Source organism: Pogonomyrmex barbatus, unplaced genomic scaffold, assembly GCF_055798465.1.
Source record: "Pogonomyrmex barbatus isolate J1 unplaced genomic scaffold, ASM5579846v1 scaffold7, whole genome shotgun sequence".
In the NCBI taxonomy this organism is placed as follows: Eukaryota; Metazoa; Arthropoda; class Insecta; order Hymenoptera; family Formicidae; genus Pogonomyrmex; species Pogonomyrmex barbatus.
Genome location: NW_028297171.1, coordinates 9754175 through 9774129, shown reverse-complemented (window position 1 = coordinate 9774129; position 19955 = coordinate 9754175). Strand labels below are relative to the sequence as shown.

At 41.2% G+C, this 19955-nt stretch overlaps 4 protein-coding genes across 8 annotated transcripts; 2 read left to right on the top strand and 2 right to left on the bottom strand.

Annotated features, from left to right (window-relative positions):
* Positions 1–1814: 1814 nt before the first annotated feature.
* LOC105432760 (uncharacterized) lies at positions 1815–8331 on the bottom strand. The gene is made up of 3 exons (XM_089083168.1): positions 7765–8331; positions 3693–6777; positions 1815–3436 (listed from the first exon to the last, which is right to left on the bottom strand). The coding sequence occupies exons 1-3, from the start codon at positions 7843–7845 to the stop codon at positions 2721–2723; spliced, it is 3882 nt and encodes a 1293-aa protein (XP_088939294.1). The 5' UTR covers positions 7846–8331; the 3' UTR covers positions 1815–2720.
* A 178-nt stretch (positions 8332–8509) lies between these two features.
* On the top strand, positions 8510–11252 carry LOC105432729 (uncharacterized). 2 transcript variants are annotated; one of them, XM_011647665.3, is made up of 3 exons: positions 8510–8791; positions 9308–9409; positions 9739–11252. In XM_011647665.3, the coding sequence occupies exons 1-3, from the start codon at positions 8654–8656 to the stop codon at positions 10090–10092; spliced, it is 594 nt and encodes a 197-aa protein (XP_011645967.2). In that variant the 5' UTR covers positions 8510–8653; the 3' UTR covers positions 10093–11252. The 2 variants fall into 2 exon arrangements, with proteins under 2 accessions (XP_011645967.2, XP_088939339.1); XM_089083213.1 differs by lacking the exon at positions 9308–9409.
* APC7 (anaphase-promoting complex subunit 7) lies at positions 10934–13708 on the bottom strand. 3 transcript variants are annotated; one of them, XM_011647667.3, is made up of 5 exons: positions 13599–13708; positions 12558–13421; positions 12024–12438; positions 11678–11952; positions 10934–11601 (listed from the first exon to the last, which is right to left on the bottom strand). In XM_011647667.3, the coding sequence occupies exons 2-5, from the start codon at positions 13364–13366 to the stop codon at positions 11379–11381; spliced, it is 1722 nt and encodes a 573-aa protein (XP_011645969.1). In that variant the 5' UTR covers positions 13367–13421; positions 13599–13708; the 3' UTR covers positions 10934–11378. The 3 variants fall into 3 exon arrangements, with proteins under 3 accessions (XP_011645969.1, XP_088939319.1, XP_088939320.1); XM_089083193.1 differs by having other exon boundaries at positions 13518–13701; XM_089083194.1 differs by having other exon boundaries at positions 13527–13701.
* On the top strand, positions 13662–19571 carry LOC105432731 (uncharacterized). Of its 2 annotated transcripts, none has more exons than XM_089083174.1 (15): positions 13662–13777; positions 14750–14835; positions 14902–15005; positions 15352–15536; positions 15625–15800; positions 15880–15934; positions 16011–16128; positions 16204–16331; positions 16403–16529; positions 16622–16764; positions 16873–16984; positions 17044–17346; positions 17417–17746; positions 17856–17954; positions 18232–19571. In XM_089083174.1, exons 2-15 carry the CDS (start codon positions 14772–14774, stop codon positions 18319–18321), a joined length of 2034 nt encoding a protein of 677 aa, XP_088939300.1. In that variant the 5' UTR covers positions 13662–13777; positions 14750–14771; the 3' UTR covers positions 18322–19571. The 2 variants fall into 2 exon arrangements, with proteins under 2 accessions (XP_088939300.1, XP_088939299.1); XM_089083173.1 differs by having other exon boundaries at positions 15349–15536.
* Positions 19572–19955: the final 384 nt, after the last annotated feature.

Below are 19955 nucleotides of genomic sequence, written 5' to 3'. Positions count from 1 at the left end.
GAGCGAGATGAAAGGGGAAGGTCACGCGCGCAATCGTCATCTCGGCACGCGCGGCGCGCTTCGTCAGCGAAAAACGATAATTCGCTTCCGTCCGAATTAAGTTCTCCGTAATTGCGGTAATATCACGCGTGCGGGATATCCTCTCGCATTTTCGCCGCGTGATCGCGAATTCCTCCGAGCTCGACAACCACATCCGTTCGCGTTTTTTCGGAATCTCGCGCGGATGACGATATCCGGACCGCCTGTGCACAAATCGCGAATTTGTACGTCGATACAAATTGCCGGTCACATGAGCCGATACGGCGTATCGAGACGGCGATGCGTCAGCCGCCAGTGGTTTAACGAGCGCCGCAAACACAAGCGTGTAGGCAATTTCGCGAAAGACAGTTCGTAGACGCGAAAGAGCACGTGAGTGCCAGATAAATTCGTGAAAAAAAAAAAAAAAGAGAGAGACCGCGCTCGCGCGTCGCACAAACGTCTCCGTGTATTTTAAGAATTGACCAGTTTAAACTGGTTAAAGGCACATCTGACCACGTGAAGCCCGTGACCGCGAACGTGTCAACGACGTGTCGCATAACGAAAGAGATTTCCAACTCGGAAAAACTCGCGTCGATTATTTATTACTCGGTTAGTAAATTGCTCGCGGCGTGTTTATACGAATAACCGAATAATCGGTGCTCATCTAAAATTTACACCCTCTCGCCCAGGAGAAAATACACTACTCGACGAAAAATAACTTCGTTTTCTTCGCACACCTACGACTTCCTATTCGATTCGACTTCTGCGTCTGATTCAGCTCGTGTCAGGTCAACATTTGCGTGTGTTATGTGTACGCAAACACACCCCTACGGGGTGTCGGAGTCACGGTCTGTCTGTACGGAACGCGAGCGTTATTTCAAGCATGGCACACGTGTACCATGATTATGCCGGCAATTTGTCTCGACTCTTTCTCCGCGCGCACGTGTCGCATTTCCCCGTGGCCGAGGTCCTTAGAATTTCGAGCGCGCGACGTAATCACGGATCGATACCTGCTACCTAGAAGGTCGCGTGGCAAAGAATAATGAAAAAGATGAGGGCTGTTAGAAAAGCACATCGAAACACATTTTGTAGGAACGTGGGCGGTCGAGTGATTTCTCTGACGAGGAACATCTGAGGTATCTGACTGAGGAGTGGTCTCCTCTAAAACAACTTGACGTGAGAAATCTCACTCGGATTCACACATCTCACTGCCTAGGAGAGCTTCGTTCTCTGCGGGAACGAAATTATATTCTTTGGATTTAATTATTCCATCTTTTTTTTTTTTTCAAGGACGTTGCTTGTGTCTCCACTTCTTAGCGCTATTACGAGCGCGAATCGATTTGCGATTGTGAATATTGACGTCGCGCCTTCAAAATCTCGAGCGCGGGTGAACCGCGCGTGGATGAAACATATTTACATATATATTTGCGTATGCTGAGAGAAACGATTCGCGGGAGGGGGGGAGAGGGGGGAGGGGGAGGGAGATTCGTCTCGCCAACGGGTGAAAGTATCTAAATTTCATTGTCGGACGGTCGCACATATATCTCCGCAACTCCGAGATTGCGTTAGAGGAAACACGCGAAACTCCAATTTCGATCGCAGAAAAAAAAAAAAAGGTCACTCTCGCGTGGCGGCGGAATAACGATCGGCGAAATGAAGCGGATTCGCCTTGGTCGTAAAGGTCGTATCCTGGGGATGGAGAATTAATTGGCCCGATAGCGCGACACGGAGCTTATTTCGGGCGTAAAGTAAATTCAAATGTAATCGCTCAACATGCGAGCGGGACCGTTTAATAAGACAGATTACGCGCCGGGCACCGGCCATGTCAAATTTACTTCTCATTGTGTTCTATCGTTTGCTCCGCTTATCCGTTTATGGCGTTTATTCACGCCGGGCCTCGTCGCTATTTCGCCACGAAACGAGAATGCACGGCGAATGCAGCGCTTACTGTAAGAAAAGAAAAAGCTTCTCTAATAAGAAGAGAGTATCTTCAAAGAGTATTCAAATACATGTATCTTCCATCTCGAAGATAGCATAATTTCTGTTTCTGATCCCTGATGTAAAAAAAATTTGCTTCTCATTTTTCTTTCAGCCTGACAAGCAGACTGTTAAGCGAAAAAAAATGATCACGATACAATATCAAAATACAAGTTTTAATGGGTACAGGATATACCTTTATCAACCATTGAGAATTTATAAAATTTATCTCTAACGATTTATTTAAAATGTTTAGAAATGTCTTAGCCGCCATAAAAATTTCGTCGCTCAAAACTCCAATAAAAAAAATCCTCATTATCGCGCGGACTTTAATTGATCGATGCTGCAACGTCAAAGGCAGCATTGAGAAAGAGATCGGAGAAATAATAATTTATAACGCATACGAGTCTCGCGATTTGGTTCTCGGATTAAATATAGACGACTATTAAAACCCTGGGATATCGAGTAAGTGTCTAACCGAATTCGACAAACGCTCTTGTCTCTGATATAATTAGCTCCTTAGGAACGAATCTCGTTAGGTTCCTCGATATTTTTCGCCTCTGACCCGATTAAATGGACGGAGAGTAGAAACGCTGCATGAGAGGAACAGTATAATGATTCACGTCCGGTACCGATCGTTCGGTAATAACGTAACCGCTATAATGACATTAGATCCGCTAGACATAATTTTAAATCGACAAATTCCGCAATCTCGCATCGGCCTTTTACGCGCTGATCGATCTTTCGGGTATCCTTTCGGTCTGATGAAATCGCGTGGCGTCTCCCGTATGTCGCATCGTCGTCTCCCGGTTTACTTTCTTCGTCATTTGCTCTCTCAGCAAAGCACTGTACATCTGCTCTCGTTGCTTGCGATGAAGTTTCCGAACTTTGTCGTGGCTGCCGCCGAGAGATTGCTTCAGCAATTGCGCTATCCTCCTGTTCCTGTTTTCCGAGTAGGGTACTCTGGTGGCTAACAGGTTGTACAGCTTCTTGCTGATCCGGTCTCGGCGTCGCGACGTCCTCGGCCTGACGTCGCGCAACATCGCGGCGCTGATCGCCCGCATCTTTGCCAGCCGTTTCAACTGCCGGTGATGATAAGGATCCCGAATCTCGCACATGCCGCGTATGCGCTTTCGCTTGAGCTTCACCGTCGGCATCGTCGAGGTCACGCAGTCGTTCCGCATCCTCTCGCAGGACGAGTTCTCCGCAAGATCCGAGGGACATAGCGTGCCCATGCATTCGATGCTCTTTTCCTCCTTGGTAGCGCACCCGCAACTGCCCTCGATCTCCGTATCGCATTCCGGAGAGTGGTCCTTGGTGGTGCTGTCTTCTCCATCGCAATCCTCCAACACGCAGCTCGTCTCGCAGGACCTTCCCGTCTCGACGCTCTCGCTCTTGGATCTGCAGTCTTCGGAGCAGGGTACTCTCACGCAATCGTCGCCTGCGTCACGTTTTATAATGTTAATCATGGAAATTGATTTATGCACAATTTACAGTTAATGCGTTTACTAAAAATTTATTTGTTACAATATATACCTATTTAATGAACAAATGCATAACGTAAGGAAGAATATTTTTCAACCAAAAATATATCGTTGTGAGCAACGGAAAATATTTCCCAAGTATTATTTTAGACCAACATTTATTTTATATTATGAAACAAGCTTTGTGAAACTGTATACATAACGCTGTTTTACCTTTTGTGATAGGCGTCACATTCAATTCTGTCGTTGTAGGGATCGGTGCCTCAGTGGTGACGTCGTCTTGGCAAGTCGTTGACGATTCAGGAGTCATTGCTCGAGTAGTTTCGAGAATGGAAGTCTGCGTTGTCGTCGGTTCCGTCATCGTCGGAGATTCCGTGGTTTCGATATATTGGCTAGTTTCCTCTAAACTTAGCTGAGTGGTACACTCGTTGGACTCGCAGGATCTCGTCGGGACAGATGTCGTGAGAGATAGCGTTTGCATTGGTTTTGTAATTTCGTAATCATCGTACGGTATACTTGTCACAACTTTTCTTCGTTTCAGTTTCATTTCGATATTGACGGTTGATGGCTCCGTAGTGACCATAGGTGTAGTCGTCGTAGACATTGTCGTAGTCGTTGTAGGCGATGTCGTAGTAGTTGTCGGTGGTGCCGGTGTGGTTGAGGGTAACGTCGTAATAGTCATAGGCATTGTAGTTGTCGTAGTTGTAGATAATGTTGTAGTTGTTGTAGGCAACGTTGTTGTAGTTGTTGTAGGTGACGTTGTTGTAGTTGTTGTAGGCGATGTTGTTGTAGTTGTTGTAGGTGACGTTGTTGTAGTTGTTGTAGGCGATGTTGTTGTAGTTGTTGTAGGCAACGTTGTTGTAGTTGTTGTAGGCAACGTTGTTGTAATTGTTGTAGGCGACGTTGTTGTAGTTGTTGTGGGCAACGTTGTTGTAGTCGTAGGCAACGTCGTCGTAGTCGTAGGTAACGTTGTTGTAGTTGTTGTAGGTAACGTTGTTGTAGTTGTTGTAGGCGCCGTTGTTGTAGTTGTTGTGGGCAACGTTGTTGTAGTCGTAGGCAACGTCGTCGTAGTCGTAGGTAACGTTGTTGTAGTTGTTGTAGGCAACGTTGTTGTAGTTGTTGTAGACGCCGTTGTTGTAGTTGTTGTGGGCAACGTTGTTGTAGTCGTAGGCAACGTCGTCGTAGTCGTAGGTAACGTTGTTGTAGTTGTTGTAGGCAACGTTGTTGTAGTTGTTGTAGGCAACGTTGTTGTAGTTGTTGTAGGCAACGTTGTTGTAGTCGTAGGCAACGTCGTCGTAGTCGTAGGTAACGTTGTAGTTGTTGTAGATACCATCGTCGTAGTCGTAGGTAACGTTGTAGTCGTTGTAGGCAACGTTGTCGTAGTCGTAGGTAATGTTGTAGTCGTTGTAGGCAATGTCGTAGGTCGTAATGTTGTTGTAGGCAACGCTGTAGTCGTTGTGAGTAATGTTGAAATTGTCGGTGCTGATGTGGTTGTTGTAGGTAACATTGTAGTAGTTATAGCAGCTGACGTGCTGGTTATCTCTTCTTGATGAGTCGTCGAGATCACCTTCATTGGCTCAGTCGTAGTCCTCGGCGTGGTTGTCGTTGTCGTACTCAATTCTCCCGAGTACTCCCTTGGAACCTCTTCGCTGGATATTTCAGACTCCGTAACTTCCTCAGTACTCAACACGCTCCAATCCTTGTCTTTGGTTGGACTAGGTCGAGTCGTAGTTTCGGTCGTCAATCTGGTCTTCGTTGTCTCCTTAGTGAGCCATGTAGTCGCCGTTTGAAGCGCCGTGGAGAAAAGCACTTTCGACATTTTGAACGGGATTTCCACCGAGCGTCTCGACTCCTGTACCATATACACGGGATCCACGCACACGTCGCTCAACTCGAGGAAGTTTTTGATAGAGTTCTTGATTTCAGAACTCACGAGTTTGCAAGATAAAACCAATTGTAGACCTATTCGCAAACAAGCTCGCGGAACGTTGCACAGAATTTCTACAGGGATGTCCTTTATATCTCGCAGACTCTCTTTGATCCTATCGATCATCCGCATCATGCGCACGTAGCGCGGCACTTGTCGCAGATTCTCATAAGCGTCGAACAGCTCCAGCAGCTCGTCGAGATTCTCGATCATGCGACTACTGCGCCAAAACCTCGCGTACATCCGCAGAGACGTCGCGATATTTTTGGCGAAATCGATGTCCGTCAGCTGTCTGGTGATTTCCATCGTCAATTGAGCGGGAGTGGCCTGCTGAAACTTTTGCACTTTGAGATATCTCTCCACTACATTGAACTCGTACAATTTCGTCACTAAGTATTTCTTAGCCTCGATAACATCATTCTCCAAAAGGTCGTCGGGTAGCACAAGGTCGAAGAGATACTCGACGTGAATCGTCTGATTCTCATAGACGTTACCGAGCAAATGGATGTTCTCGTCGATCGTGCCGATGTCGTCGGCGATGCGTTTCGCCATTAGGAACGCGTACCTCTTCAGATCCTCGTTGTCCGGAAGTTTCTCGACATACATGTCGACAAAATACTTGAGAAAGAAATTAACGGTGTGGAACTGTCTGAGGTCCCTCGTCGGCAACAGCACTGAAATTTCGCTGGTCCGCGTGTTTTCGCGAAAATGTCGTATGAGCTCCCTCTCGGCGAGGCGAACGTCGTCGTCGTAGCTCTCGTATCTCACGTTGAAAAGGAGTCCCGATAGCAGATCAGGCGTGACTGTCAGCTCTTCCCGTTGCAGATATCTCAATAGCATCGCCAGAGAAAAACCTCTAGGATATTGCCCCGATGTCTTGAACGAACGGTACACCTGATGCGTGATGTTCAACGCGAGCGTGTCGTCGGAATGTGGAAGATCATGCTGCCTCCTGATCATCCCGCGGCACACGCTCGCGCTGCTCCTCAGACAGGGTTCCATGGCACGTCTGTAGATCTCGGCGCAGATTCTGGACGGTCTCGTGTCCGGGTTCCTCAGAACGTTGGGGACCAAACTGAACACGTCGTATCGTCGCTCGAGGATCTCTCGGTATACCTTGCGCAACGCCTCCACTTCCGCTACGCTGAAGTCATCGTAATAGACGTACAGGAGGCTGCCGAAGGCATCGAGGATTCGCGTTCGCAGAAGCGCACCGAAATGCAACAAGTGCTCTGTGCCTTCTTGTAACGTGTAGCTCGTTTTCGGTACCATATAGTTTAACTCTTCGAGGAAGTCACGGCTCGTCAGGATGACATTGCCGTTCCGATTTATCGATATCGCGTCGCGTCTGTGGACTTCGTAGTCGATCGCCTAGAGAAATTGTTGGGGAAATTAACAACTGTCCCGAAACAGCTGAGAGAGATCGATAGGCAGCCTCTTTTCTTTACAGATTTCTTTTGTAAATAAATTGTAAATTAAAATCTACTTTACCTTACTTCATTTTTCAAAGAAATAAAATTACACATGTCATCGATGAAAATAAAAGCGTTTTCTTTATGAAAGAGAATTTGGGAGGATTGCGAAAAGTCAAATAAGACGCGAGAGGCGCGTGAAATTTGATTGATTATACGAAAAATTGTACCGTCATGGAAGATCGATTAATTCTCTAAGTGCTAAGCGCTCACTAGGTGTGATTTTGTTTTCTTTTATTTTCTCCATTCTATTATTTCTCTTATTTTCCTCGCTCTATTATTGTGAGGGTCGCGGAGAATTTAACGACCTATATCGGGCATCGTTCTCATTGTTAACTCATTCGATAACACAGTGATATTGGGACGACGATACGGATGTAATACTGTTACTCACATCGGAATCACTGATTATCGCGGATAGTTGACGTCTCTAATTTGACAAAGGATAACCCAATAAATCTTTCAAGAAGGCGATTGCCTATGATGTCTTTCTCCCTCATCACGATTTTATTACGAACTATAAACATTCATAATACTCGAGATAAAACACCATTCTAAATATTCAAAACGCAGCGGCGGTTGCGTGAGTTAATATTCCTCAAGCTTTTAATTACTCGTTTTTAATTAAAAAAGGAAAAAAAGATTATGCTTTCTTCTTAATTAAAAAAAATATATACATAAACATGCATTTAATATATAAATAAAATTTCATTTTAAATATTTTATATACTTTATTTAAATTCAAATTTTTATATCAGAATTTTAAAGAAATTTTAATCCTTTTTTAAAATGTTTATCGAGAGATAAACATAAAAATTTTTGTCTATCCCCCCTGTCTCCACCCTCTTTATCTTTCGCGACAAGGTCGGGACACCTCGGATCTCACCTGCGCGGATGACACGAGTAGCAGGATCAAAATGCATCCGCTCATCCATATCGCGATCCGTGATGACATTGCCGGTACCATAACTCACTCGCGAGACGACGCAGACTTCACTCCGACAACAATGCAAACCGATCAAGCCGTTGCGTAGCTTATATAACGTGCTCGTGCAAGTCTTTACGACGTACACGTGGGTGAAAACGGCGGTGTGCTGTGTGGTCCGGGTGCACGAGAGACGAGATTGAAATTAATTATGAGCGCGACGATACGATACGCCGCCCTCCCTGAGAACTTGAGTTTCGCTTATCTCGCGATCTAACAGCTCGTTCCGTTCTTTCTTTCTTTTTTTTTTTTTTTTTTTTTTTTTTTCCTACGAGTAACCCCCGATCGCTCGGAGATCGTTTTCCTAATCGTCCAACACGTCCAGCTCATCGCTACTTCGGGTAAAAAGGGTTTTTAGAGATTTGGGGTTTTTTTTCTCGAAAGCACCCTTATCTACGCGGGCTATTTTATTCGACGTTCCACTTTTCGAGAATGGTTTTTCCATCCCTCAAGGTGGATCGATTTCACCTCAACCTGCGACCCAGCCTCCAGAAAATTAATATTTGATCGAGATCAGCCCCCCGATCAAAGCGCGACCGTTTCCAAGGGGGTGGGGTGTCGCGACTTCGCGAAGCTTCATCCGTAATTCTGCCCACCTTTCGGTCGAGCTTGCGCAGTTCCCACGACAATATGGATTCTTCGAGTGATGCATGCCTCTCGCCAAGGGCGCAGCGATTTCCACGGAATTTCAGTGTCCGGGAGTGCTCGTGGACGATCGCCCGTCGCAACACCCGACGTTTTCGGGTAAGCGACCCATCGTCATATAAAACTGGAACCATCCCCCGGTGCGATGTCCGAGGACTATCAGCACGCCTGCGAGAGGGCAGAATTGTTGGGCTTGCCGAGGCCCAGCGAGGAGGAGTGGAGGCAATCGCAAGCGACGCACAACGAGAATCGTTGCGACGACAACGTTGACGACGCATTACAGGTAATCACCCCGCTCACGCTAGAGAAGCTTCAAAGTTATAGAATAGACGAATATTGAAATAGCAATCCGAGTGCTCATTCCACCGGGCACGCCCGCTGGCTGGAATGAGCTACCCGCGATCATGCGTCTCATCGATCACCAGTCGATGTGAAATTAAATATCTTTCCTTATCACTTGTAAAATATCGAAAAAAGATAGCCGAGCCTCTTGTACCTTGCGGTTTTCTACTTCGAGTTACGAAGTACTTTTTCTATATCTTTTTTTTTTTTTTTCCCATCTTCATCCGTTCTCCGTGTTCTTCACGTGTTTTCGAACGGCTAACGCACCTACGGCGATATCGCGTTCGCTATAGACATTACGCAGCAGATTCGGGTTGCGCGGCCACGTGCGACGAGCCAGATCGGCGTAAATAAATCGCTGACGATGCGGAGGCTCATCGCGCGGGGTTCATTAGCGCCGACGCTCGTCCACGCGTATCCACGGCACGATTTCCTCACGACAATGCTCTTATCTCAGGATTTGGATTACTCGGACGAGGCGACCCGACGTATCGGCGGCGGCCTGGATGAGCTGAACAGCATTCTGAGCACCACGCAGAAGAAGCTCAACAGATTCAAGGTGACTTGGGATAATTAATTGCCGAGCGGGCCAGCGCGCGCTCATTTCGCATGTTGCTCGAATTAATTATTATTTTGTCATAACGATAGCGCGGAATTTTTACGACCGATACGACGGGCCGCTTTATGTCCTTACCCGCTCGCAAATTGATAACGCTTTCCTCCTCGCTGCGCCGCCGTTTCTCCACCGCAGTCCCAGCTAAACGAATCGTTCGCATAAGAATCGCGACGATTCGTAAATTCCTAATAAGTTAAACGGATAAAACACGTCGTGCACGCGTTTTCTCCGTTTCGCAAGACAAACTTCTCCATGAAATAAAAATTCCGCAGACAGTTTGCGGCAGTCTGGGAACGTTGCTCAAGGTGAAGGTGGGCTCCCGCGGTGGAACGCCGCGTCACAAGCCCGGCGAGGAGCCGAATCCCGATGCGGAGAAGCAGGAAGGCCATGGAAAGTCGGAAACTACAGTCGATGAGGTGATGACGGTGGAGACGTCGGATAACATCGTCGCGGATACCGCGGATCAGTCCGCGAATAGCGGCTGCCTCCAACCGAGGAAGATCGATCTCAATCAGAAAATGGAATCCCATCTGAATAAGCTGGACGTCCTCATCACGAAAGCCGAGAACGCTCAATATAGCATGCAGCATCAGACGAAGCAAATGAAAAAGTTCCTGCAAAAGTAATCTCGCAATTAATGAAACGAATTTCGCTGATTAACGAGTTAAGCAGCTGGACGATAAATTCGCGTGACGCTGATCATTAATTAAATTAATCACATCTTCCACTCGAAATGAAAATTCAATACGAGAGACTATTTTACAGATGTCACACGCGCATAAATTTAATTTCGAGGTGTGTTTCTCAGCTTTAATCGATAAATTCTACATTCTCGTAGATGCGTTGTCAAGTAAGAAAACACGATAAACAATTTCGCAAGCAATCAGCGCGCATAGGAATTCGTATAGATTTAAATTACGATTGTTACCTTGCACATATTGCAAATTTAATTGTTGCATCGAATATTGAATATCTTCCTCGCGATATATTTATCAGAAATGCGAGAAGAATTTTGTGAATAATTGTTATTATTCTTTTATATGTCGCGCGACGTTCTCTTTGTCGCTCAAATCCCAATATTGTTACGATAATGCGTGTATTTGTCAAATGTATGTATATACATATACACACACACACACACACACACACACACACACACACACACACACACACACACACACACATATAATTTCATTACAATCAGCACTCTAAAGCATTTAAAGCAATAATAATTTTATGTATAACATATATATATACGAATATTGTTGACGAATGTAGTATTGTTACATAGATACGAGTATATTTCCAATAATTGAGGCTTTATGCTTGGATCCTTGACAATACCGACATATCAGGTGTAAAAGATATGGAAAGGCATGTTGGCGAATCCATGAGCCAGTGATAAGCTTTACTATGCAAATGATGTGATATTATTTTACATCGATCTAGAAATTATGACTTCCTATATAATCTATATATATATATATTTTATTATCGAATAGTTTACAATCTGGTTTTCTAGATCTAAGTTATGACCGCCGCGTACTGATATAGTAAACGACAGATACATGTTGGTTTGTGTTTTTATCCTTCTGTACTTAAGTTTGACGATGAAAGTTTCTTGTTATTATATTTTGGTAATAAGAAAATTAATAAAAATTTAACATTTACCTCATATTTTTAAAAGTAGATAACAGAGCTCCATGACGGTACAATCATTGAATTATTATAAAGAGAAATAAATTCGCTACGATGTATTACTCTCAAATAATACTAATCACGAAAAGTCTCAGTCTCATTTTATTCGTATTATCGAATTATTCTCCCAAGATTCTTCTTCAAGAAGTTATTATAATCGACCTAGAAGTTGAAAGACCGATTGATTTCCACTGATTAGTTTCTACAAAAATGACTACTGGCTGTTGGCTTCCAAGTCCATATCCGACCAAATGGCTTCAGTCTCACTCTCCTCAGGTGCTTCATCATTATCTGTATCCGGTAGACCGTCACCGACATCATAGGTTGTATCAGCCTGTTCTTCGCCAACGGTCATATAATAAGCGGAATCCAATTTGCTGGAAGAGTTGTCCAGTCTATGCATTCCCTCTAAAGCTCTCCTGTTATTTGGATCCAAACTGAAAACAAACGATAAATCATAAGTTTTGTGGATTCGCAATATAGTTCAATTTATTGTAAAAATTGGATACGTACTTTAAAGCTATAGCATAATGATCTAAAGCTTTCTCCTCATTGTGCATTCTTGCCCATAAATCTCCCAAATTCTGATGAAGCTTACAGGTAGAATGAATCTCCACCTGTCTCTCGAGCAGTTCAATGGCTGCTACTAAATTCATTTCTTGTTCGTATATTTCCGCCAGTAAATACACTGCAGATAAATAGACTTCATCTTGAGACAGTGCTTTTTCAAGAAGGTTCTTTGCTTTACCCACTGACACGGGATCTTTCATCAAAACGGACGCATACAACTGTAAACACAGAAATATATCGTTACTATGTTATATATTTCAGATACATTTTCTTTCAAATTTTAACTCACTGTTAGAACTCTTGCAGTGTGTCCAAGCTGTTTGCAAGAGCCACTAGCGATATTCAGAGCCTCTCGCAATCTGTGCATCCCGACGAGACAATCTACCAAGCCTTTATGAGGTTCGTATCTGTATGGTTTCAATTGTACGGCATGTCTAAAGAAGAACAACGCATCTTGATATTTTTTTTGCTCAATAAGGATATTGCCGCGTAGTATAGTGGCTTCTATGTCGTTAGGATTCAGAGTCAACGCTTGAGCAGTGAGAGTATTCGCCCTGCTGAATTTTCTAGCGGCGTACAGAGAATATGCCATGGCTACATAAATTTCACCAGTACATTCGTTGTTGGCGGTTATCGCTGGTATGAGTCGCTCCAATTCTTTGATGTGATGCGTCTTGTATAAAACTGCAGCATATATGTCCACCCTGTAGAAAAATAATAGATAATAGGTACATCTATATTTATACATATATAGACGAGATATATATATACGCTTTGATGAATTTTGATGAATTTGTAAAGAGGATGACATCGATGCACTTACCCTTTCGTTATATCTGGTTCGATCACTCGAGCTCGCCTCAGGCATAGCAAAGCATTCTTGTCATCGCCAGCGTAATAGTAACACTCTCCCATAATGGTCAATAGATTGAAATTATCTCTGAGCAAAACGACATTGTCCAATGATCTGAGCGTGGTCACAGCATGAGTATATTCTCTATTATGAATATGAGCGTGGGCCTTGATCCATGTATTGAGCCACTCCAAGTTCATCGAACTCGAGATGGAACTGACGATCAAAGAGTTGACTTCCACGCCCTTCACTCCTAAAGACAGGAGTCCTTCGGCTGCCTCTAATGCCAGCGGGCATTCTTTCAAGACTTCCTTGTACGTGGTGATAGCCGATCGTTCCATTCCCCGCTCGTGAAACATCTTAGCCAGCGCCATGTTCACCTTGGCAGTGCGCTGTTTGCCAGGAATGCTTTGCAATACTTGCAGCGCTTCCTGTGAATTCTTAGACTTCACCAGACATAAGTGAATCTGATACTTGATGTTGACATCTGATGGCAGATCCTTCTGCCCATCCAGCAAGGGCTTTCCTGTACCCTTGGACTTTAATAGGCACTTGCGAAACTGCAGAGCTTTCTTGTAGAGGGTCTCCGCCCTGCGATACTTGCCTAAGTGAAAGTGAGCATCCGCATAATAGATGTATACGTGAAACTTGCTGTAGCCAGGGAGCAGGTCGGTCTGGTGCTCGCTGAGAGAGAGCACCAAATTCGTCAAAGAGATCATATTGCTGTACAATGCCTGATCGTACAGCAATTTAATTTGCTCGAATACCCCCGACATCATTAATCCTTTTTTAGAACGAATTCGATTTCAAACTGCTAGCAGACTGCAAAGACTCCTGTGATCATAATATCGCAGGAAAAAAATGTGAGATTCTCGAGATTTCACAGAAGACGCAAGAGCATAAAATTTTATGAATCACAATAAAATTTACGAAAATCACAATTTTCCTATTTCCATTCTGTTATTTTCCTTTCCGCATTTCTAAACAAGTACAAGTTCGATCGTTAATGACCTTGGAAATAATTGCACCGAAGTGCAATCGCTTTAAACTCCACCGTACAAATAAATATAACCTAAAAGATCGTCGCGAGCATCGTGAACACGTTTGACACGAAGTGCTTATCTGACGAACCAGTAGAGAACGTTGCAGTAGATTGCGAATTAGAGAGATACGTCAAAAATAACACCCGAGTATATATTCGAGTATTTTATCCTTTTTAACATTCGACGAGAAACATAAAATAATACATCTGTTTTCCGGTCCAGAGAGAAATTCGATAGAAAATTTATAAAAAGTAATGTAAATATTGCTCATTTAATACACGACATAACTAAAAAGACAAAGTTTCCTAGAAAATGAATTTGGATGTTTTGAATCATTAAATTTTTTTACTTATTTTTAAATATGATTAAAAGTATCAACTCTTCATTCAGTGTATTGAATTTTCATTTATAATGTAAAAATAAACTCTTAAAAGTAACAATTCTTTTTTACTTATGATACTTTTGATACAAAATTTTCTTTTTAATTAAAAATTTTTTAAATTGAGTTACATCGCTCCACCAGTGACAAAAACTCCAAAGATTCATTCCTCTTTTTTTTTATAAATAAATTAAAAAATAAAAATTTTTGAGTTATATCACAACGAATCAACAATACGTAAAAAAATGACCATTCGTTTTGACTCATAGCAGGAAGATTAAATCAGAAATAATGAAATAATAAAATAAATCAATATAATTTATGCAATAGATAATCTATTCTATCATCAATTCTTTTTATTAATTTTATACAAATTTTTATGTTATTTTTATAGGAACGTCGAAGTAGCGTATTTACAAGATTTTTATAAATTCAATATCAGTATGAATGCGCATGCGTGAAAAAGCGATTCATCCAACTGTTGTTGCAATATGTCGGCGCGAAACAAAATGTCACTAATTATAGAATCGTCGTTTTCATATTCCCAGAATAATTTAATAATTTACACGCGTCTATTTTGTACGATATAATCATAAGACCTGCTGATTTTAGTGATATATGGTACTCTACACTATATTTCAACAATTACACGTTCTAATAAAAAAGAAGAAAGATACCAATAAGAATAAGAGATCAGCCTTGAAGTTGCCTCGTTTGATTTCTTCCTTTTTTTGCAACAGTACCCTTATTTAGTGAAACAAAATGGAGCCCAACATTGAATCATGTAATAATTCAAGATTGGAAGAAAAAAGAATTATGCAAGAAGGTAAATTTGTACTTTTTTTTTTATGCAGTTAATCTTCGTGCCATAATCCCCGCGTGAAATTTGCAGAGAAAGCTCGCACGAGCACGCAAGGCAGTGGCAAATTCATCAATAGCCTGATCGGACAATGGATAAGCCGAACGGGAAGCAATGTGCCGTTGCAAGCGGAAGAAGTGCGGACGAAAAGCTTCGCTTCATTTTTTTCTTCATCGATTCTAATTTTAAGGATGATCTCGATCGAACTTCGATTACTTTGCAATATTTTATATATATATATATATATATATATATATATATATATATACAGGTTTTAATTTTTTATTGTTGAAAAGAAATTAAATTATAAGCAATATATATATATATATATATATATATATATATATATATATATATAGTTTAACATTTCGCTTTGAGCAATTTTGTCAATTGATTTAGCAAATTAGTTTAAAATAATCGAAATTTGATCCAAATCATCTTAATCGAAGATGATTTTCTAATAACACTTTTTGAGAGTAGCAGGTGGCGGAAAGTTCGAGCATGCAAAGTGACAAACAGCAAGCCTCGCAGTCTCATGGGACTCAGCAGTCACAGGAGAACATGATTCAAATTCTGAAACGGAAATTAAAGGAAAGCCGAGACGTGCAAGCTTCCTTGACCGCCTCTTTGGAGACAGAGGTGCGCAACAAGGAAGAGATCCAGACGAAGTGAGGACCCCACATCTTTCTTCTTTTTTCTTTGTCACAACAAATCTCTTATGTATTCTGACGCGACCTTCCTTTTTGACAACGACAGATTAAACGCCACTTGGATATACATCGAGAACATTACGGAATATTACAATTACATCAAAGAGAGCCTCGCCAGTTTCCAGCAGCATCGCGACAATTTATCCACCATGTATGATAACGTGATTCTGAAGCAACAAGAAGCTATCCAGAAGCTGCAGCTAAACGACGCAAAGTCGAAAGGCGCGTTTTTATATATTGATATTATTTGAATCTTGATTACGAATATGTAATTGTTATTGTATTAATTTTATGATCGCAGATCTGGAAAATCATGTTACACAGTTGAGAAATAAATCGCTAGTTCAAGAGGAAAGGTAATTCTCATTACAATGTTGGTAATTGATTAAATAGATGAATAAATTTGATCAAAAATCGTTTTCTTTGGATTAGGCTGCAAGAGGCGTTGGCGGAGCGAAATAAATTGCGTAAACAATTGGAGAACGAATTACAATTACAGAGGAATGAATTGGCGAATGCACATGCCGAAGAAAAGCTGAAACTCGTCAAAGTCAGTTTTCCAAAGAAGTTTTATAATTTCTTTTGTTGATTTAGTGAATTTTGACTGGTGAATTTTCTATTTCAGGAAGAACAACGGCTGCTACTGGAGTACGAAAATTTACAATCGCGATTGCAAACGATCGAGAAGGAGAAAAGCGACATCGCGAAATCGACCGTGCAACTAGAAAACAAATTGCTACTTCAAGAAGAGAAGTAAGTCATCGCGCCAAACATACGATAAATCGCTCGAACAGTAATAATGTTAACTGAATAACTTTTTTTAGATTGCAAGAAGCATTGATGGAGCAAAATAAATTGCGAAAACAAGTGGAGAATGCCGAACGCGAATTTCTTTCGCAGAAAAATGAATTAGCAAACGCGCACATTCAAGAAAAAAAAATGCTTGTCGAAGTATGTTAAAAAGAAATTGGAAAAATTCTTTTCTTTCGTTTTTATTTTCTCTTTTCGTTGATATTCAATTTTAATTTTAATACTTATTTAAGAAACAACAACGATTGCAATCAGAATCGGAAAGTTTACGCTCACAACTAAACATACTAGAGCAAGACAAGAGCAGTATTATAGAAATAATCGCGCAGAAAGATGAACTTATTTCAAAATTTCAGAATGAGATCTCTATGTATAAGTATGTATTTAAATTAAGAAAATTGATTAAATATCTCAAAATTATCTCAAAAAAATATTTATATTATTATATTATTAAGGTTTAAAAAATTTACTTCTTTTATAACAGGAATCAAATTGATTCGATGACGATAAAATATAACGAAACGTATGCTAAATGCGAAGCACTAATAGAGAAGCAAAATATACAGGAGAATGAATTGCTTATAAAAACAGAAAGAGTAAGTTAGGAATTCATTCACTAATTTTGATTTTGTACTAATGTAATATTATTTTCTAGATTAAAAATATAGAGGCGATGTTAAATGCAATAAAACAAAGGGAAGCAGGTCTTGTTAAAGACGTAAATAGAATAGAGAAAAAATTATTCAACGAAATGGAGTATTCCAAGAATCTTGAAAATAAACTTTCGATTATGCAAAAAGATCTGCAGATCGCGCAGAAGCAGAACATTGATATACAACAATTGCTAGAAAAAACGAAGAATACCAATAAGACTGCCAATCTCGACCTTCAATTGAAACTGACAACTCTCGAGAGGGAGAAGGAAGAAATCATAAAGCAAGAAAGTATGAAGATTAAGGTAACAAAACATATATTAAAAAAGATTCTCGTCTCAAAATTAATACTTCAAGCTTTCCAAATCCTTGCAGAATGCGGAGATTTTGTATGAAAACATGCAAACCAAACACGCCGAAGAAGTGTCGGCTTTGAAGAGCAATTACGAGACACAATTATCCGAATTGAAAAAAAACATAGACTATCTAAACGAGATGATCAGTAGCACTAGGAAAGAGAATAGCGTGCTAAACAAGTCCTTGACGGAAATGAGAGTGGAGAATACCAGCTTAAAGAACAAGATTCTTATGGAGCACAGTGAGGATCTCCAGGGAAGACTGAAAGAAGTCAGGGAAATGCTGCAGACAAAATCAGTTGAAGTCGATCGAAAAATCACGAGTGAATCCACGAAGACTCAGTATAACGTAAGCTGATAATTGTAATAGTTTGTCGATCGGCCGTTTTGCGAAACATAAAATTAGCAATAAAGAATATCGCGTTATAAATTACTCCGGTTTGTCGAGTCGTTTTTAGGTTTCCACATCCTTGAATTTCAACGATAGTGATGAAGATAAGCCGTCGTCGCAAGCATTGAATCGTGCACCTTCGATAAAAAGGCAGTATCAAAACGAGGTGTGTATCGACGTTTATGTACTATTAAATACAACATGAAAAAAACGAGAGATGTTCTAAACATAAAACGTAAATGAAGAAGGATAATAATGTTTGTTGCACATGGGAGAGTTAAGAACCATTGAAATAAGTGAAAGCGAGCACGAATAAGCAAGTTTTTTTTAATATATAATCTTATTCATCCTCCCATTCACTTGTTACTCAGGATATCGAGCCAAGATAACTAAGTAGGAGCGTTTCATTGACCTTTTTTTTTTATGTTTTCTGCTTTGCGCAGCAAGAGGCGGAAGTTACGTCAATGGGAAAGAAGTTTTTCAAGTCGCGTTCCGTTCAACCGCGTACCTACGCTAAGCGACGAAAAGATTGAAAGGATTTACGAAGTAGAGATTGTTTTGGACGGAACATATGTGGATGAGTATCAGATTTTTTTTGTTCACATTTCTTTTGTTATTATTAGCGATATTCTATTATGTACACTCGAAAATTAATTTAAAATATTTATAGAATATGGAAAATTTTCATCAAGTTGTAAATGTAAGTCAGAAATTGTATCCAATATAAATTATGATTAATAGCGATAGTCATATTTAGGACTAACATCACGAACGCGAAGCGAGTCTCGTCATCGCGCTCTCAGAAAAAACGCCCACGCCCACCTTCGACACGGAGCAGACGAGATTGTAGCTAATGGAAACGCGCAGAAAATTTAAATTTAAACGTGATTCATCGGCCCGTCATCCGGCCAATAAATGATCTCCTTTGAATCGACACGCGAGGCCCAAATTACGCAATGTAACGAAACCGTGCGAGTCTCACCGTGGTTCTATAGCTGGAATTTTGTGTAACGTGTGCATTATTTTCCGTTCCGGATATTAGCGTGGTCCAGAACTTCTGAAAACATATCGCCACCTTCATATTATGTATACCATGATATTAATTTTTCTCAATTGATGGGCAATAAAATTGTTTTTTTTTTTCTTTTTCTTTTTTTTTTTTTTTAAACAAACTTGATCGTTTGAACTCTCTCACCTTGTTGACACATCAATGACGGATCTTTAGACGGGGCTCGTTCTCGGAATGTCTATAATTTTCCATCTTTTCTCCGGCTCTATCTGACGCTCACACGAGAGGCGAGTATCTGCCGCGAAATCTGGATCGCGCAATAATAACCCGAGCCATATGACAGAGAACTATTTAAAAGTAGCACGTCCCACTTTCCACAAGGGCGACCGTATTTTTTTTTCCTCCACTTCTTTCCTCTGTGTCAGGACACATCGCCTGCGCCCTACACTGATGAGTTATGTGTTGGAATATGCAATGTAATCAGTCTGAGAACAACGCGAGCCGTTTTGTTTCGAACAGATCCGACGATCCTTGATCTGACATTTCTGTCTTCCAATAAGGATTCGAGCTATTCAGATTCGAATTTATGTCAACGGTGACATGTATAATAAAAAGAATCTACCCCTCTCCCCTTTTTATTCGTTCCTCATATTCATTTGAGTCCTATCGTCGCTTGATTCAATTTTTGGGATATTGGAATGTATGTAATATTTCAATATATATTGTATTCAATTTGAATAGTAAAAAATTTCAAATAACTGTTTCATCAGATAATTATGAGATTCAAAAAAATTTCAATACCCTTTTCCCGTTATGTTCTTTTTTTTTTTTTTTAAATAACCATTAGAGAAACGCAGTCGGCATATCTAAGGTCCTTTATAGTCGTTTGACTTGGCTCGCTGTAATGAAAAGTGGCCAACGCAACAGTGTGTCACTTATGCGAATCTTGTTTCGCGTTATTTACCGGATGCTATAATCATTACCAAGCTGCCCAATTTTCACAGCAGCTGCGTCTCTTCGCGATTTCGGAAAACCTATTTCTCGTTTAACTGAATAAGCCGCTAATATTAGAATCCCGAAACATGTGGAATCACGCACGCTCGCATCGCTTATACGGGGTGTCCCGGAAGCCATGTTGAACATGGGAAAAAATATTTC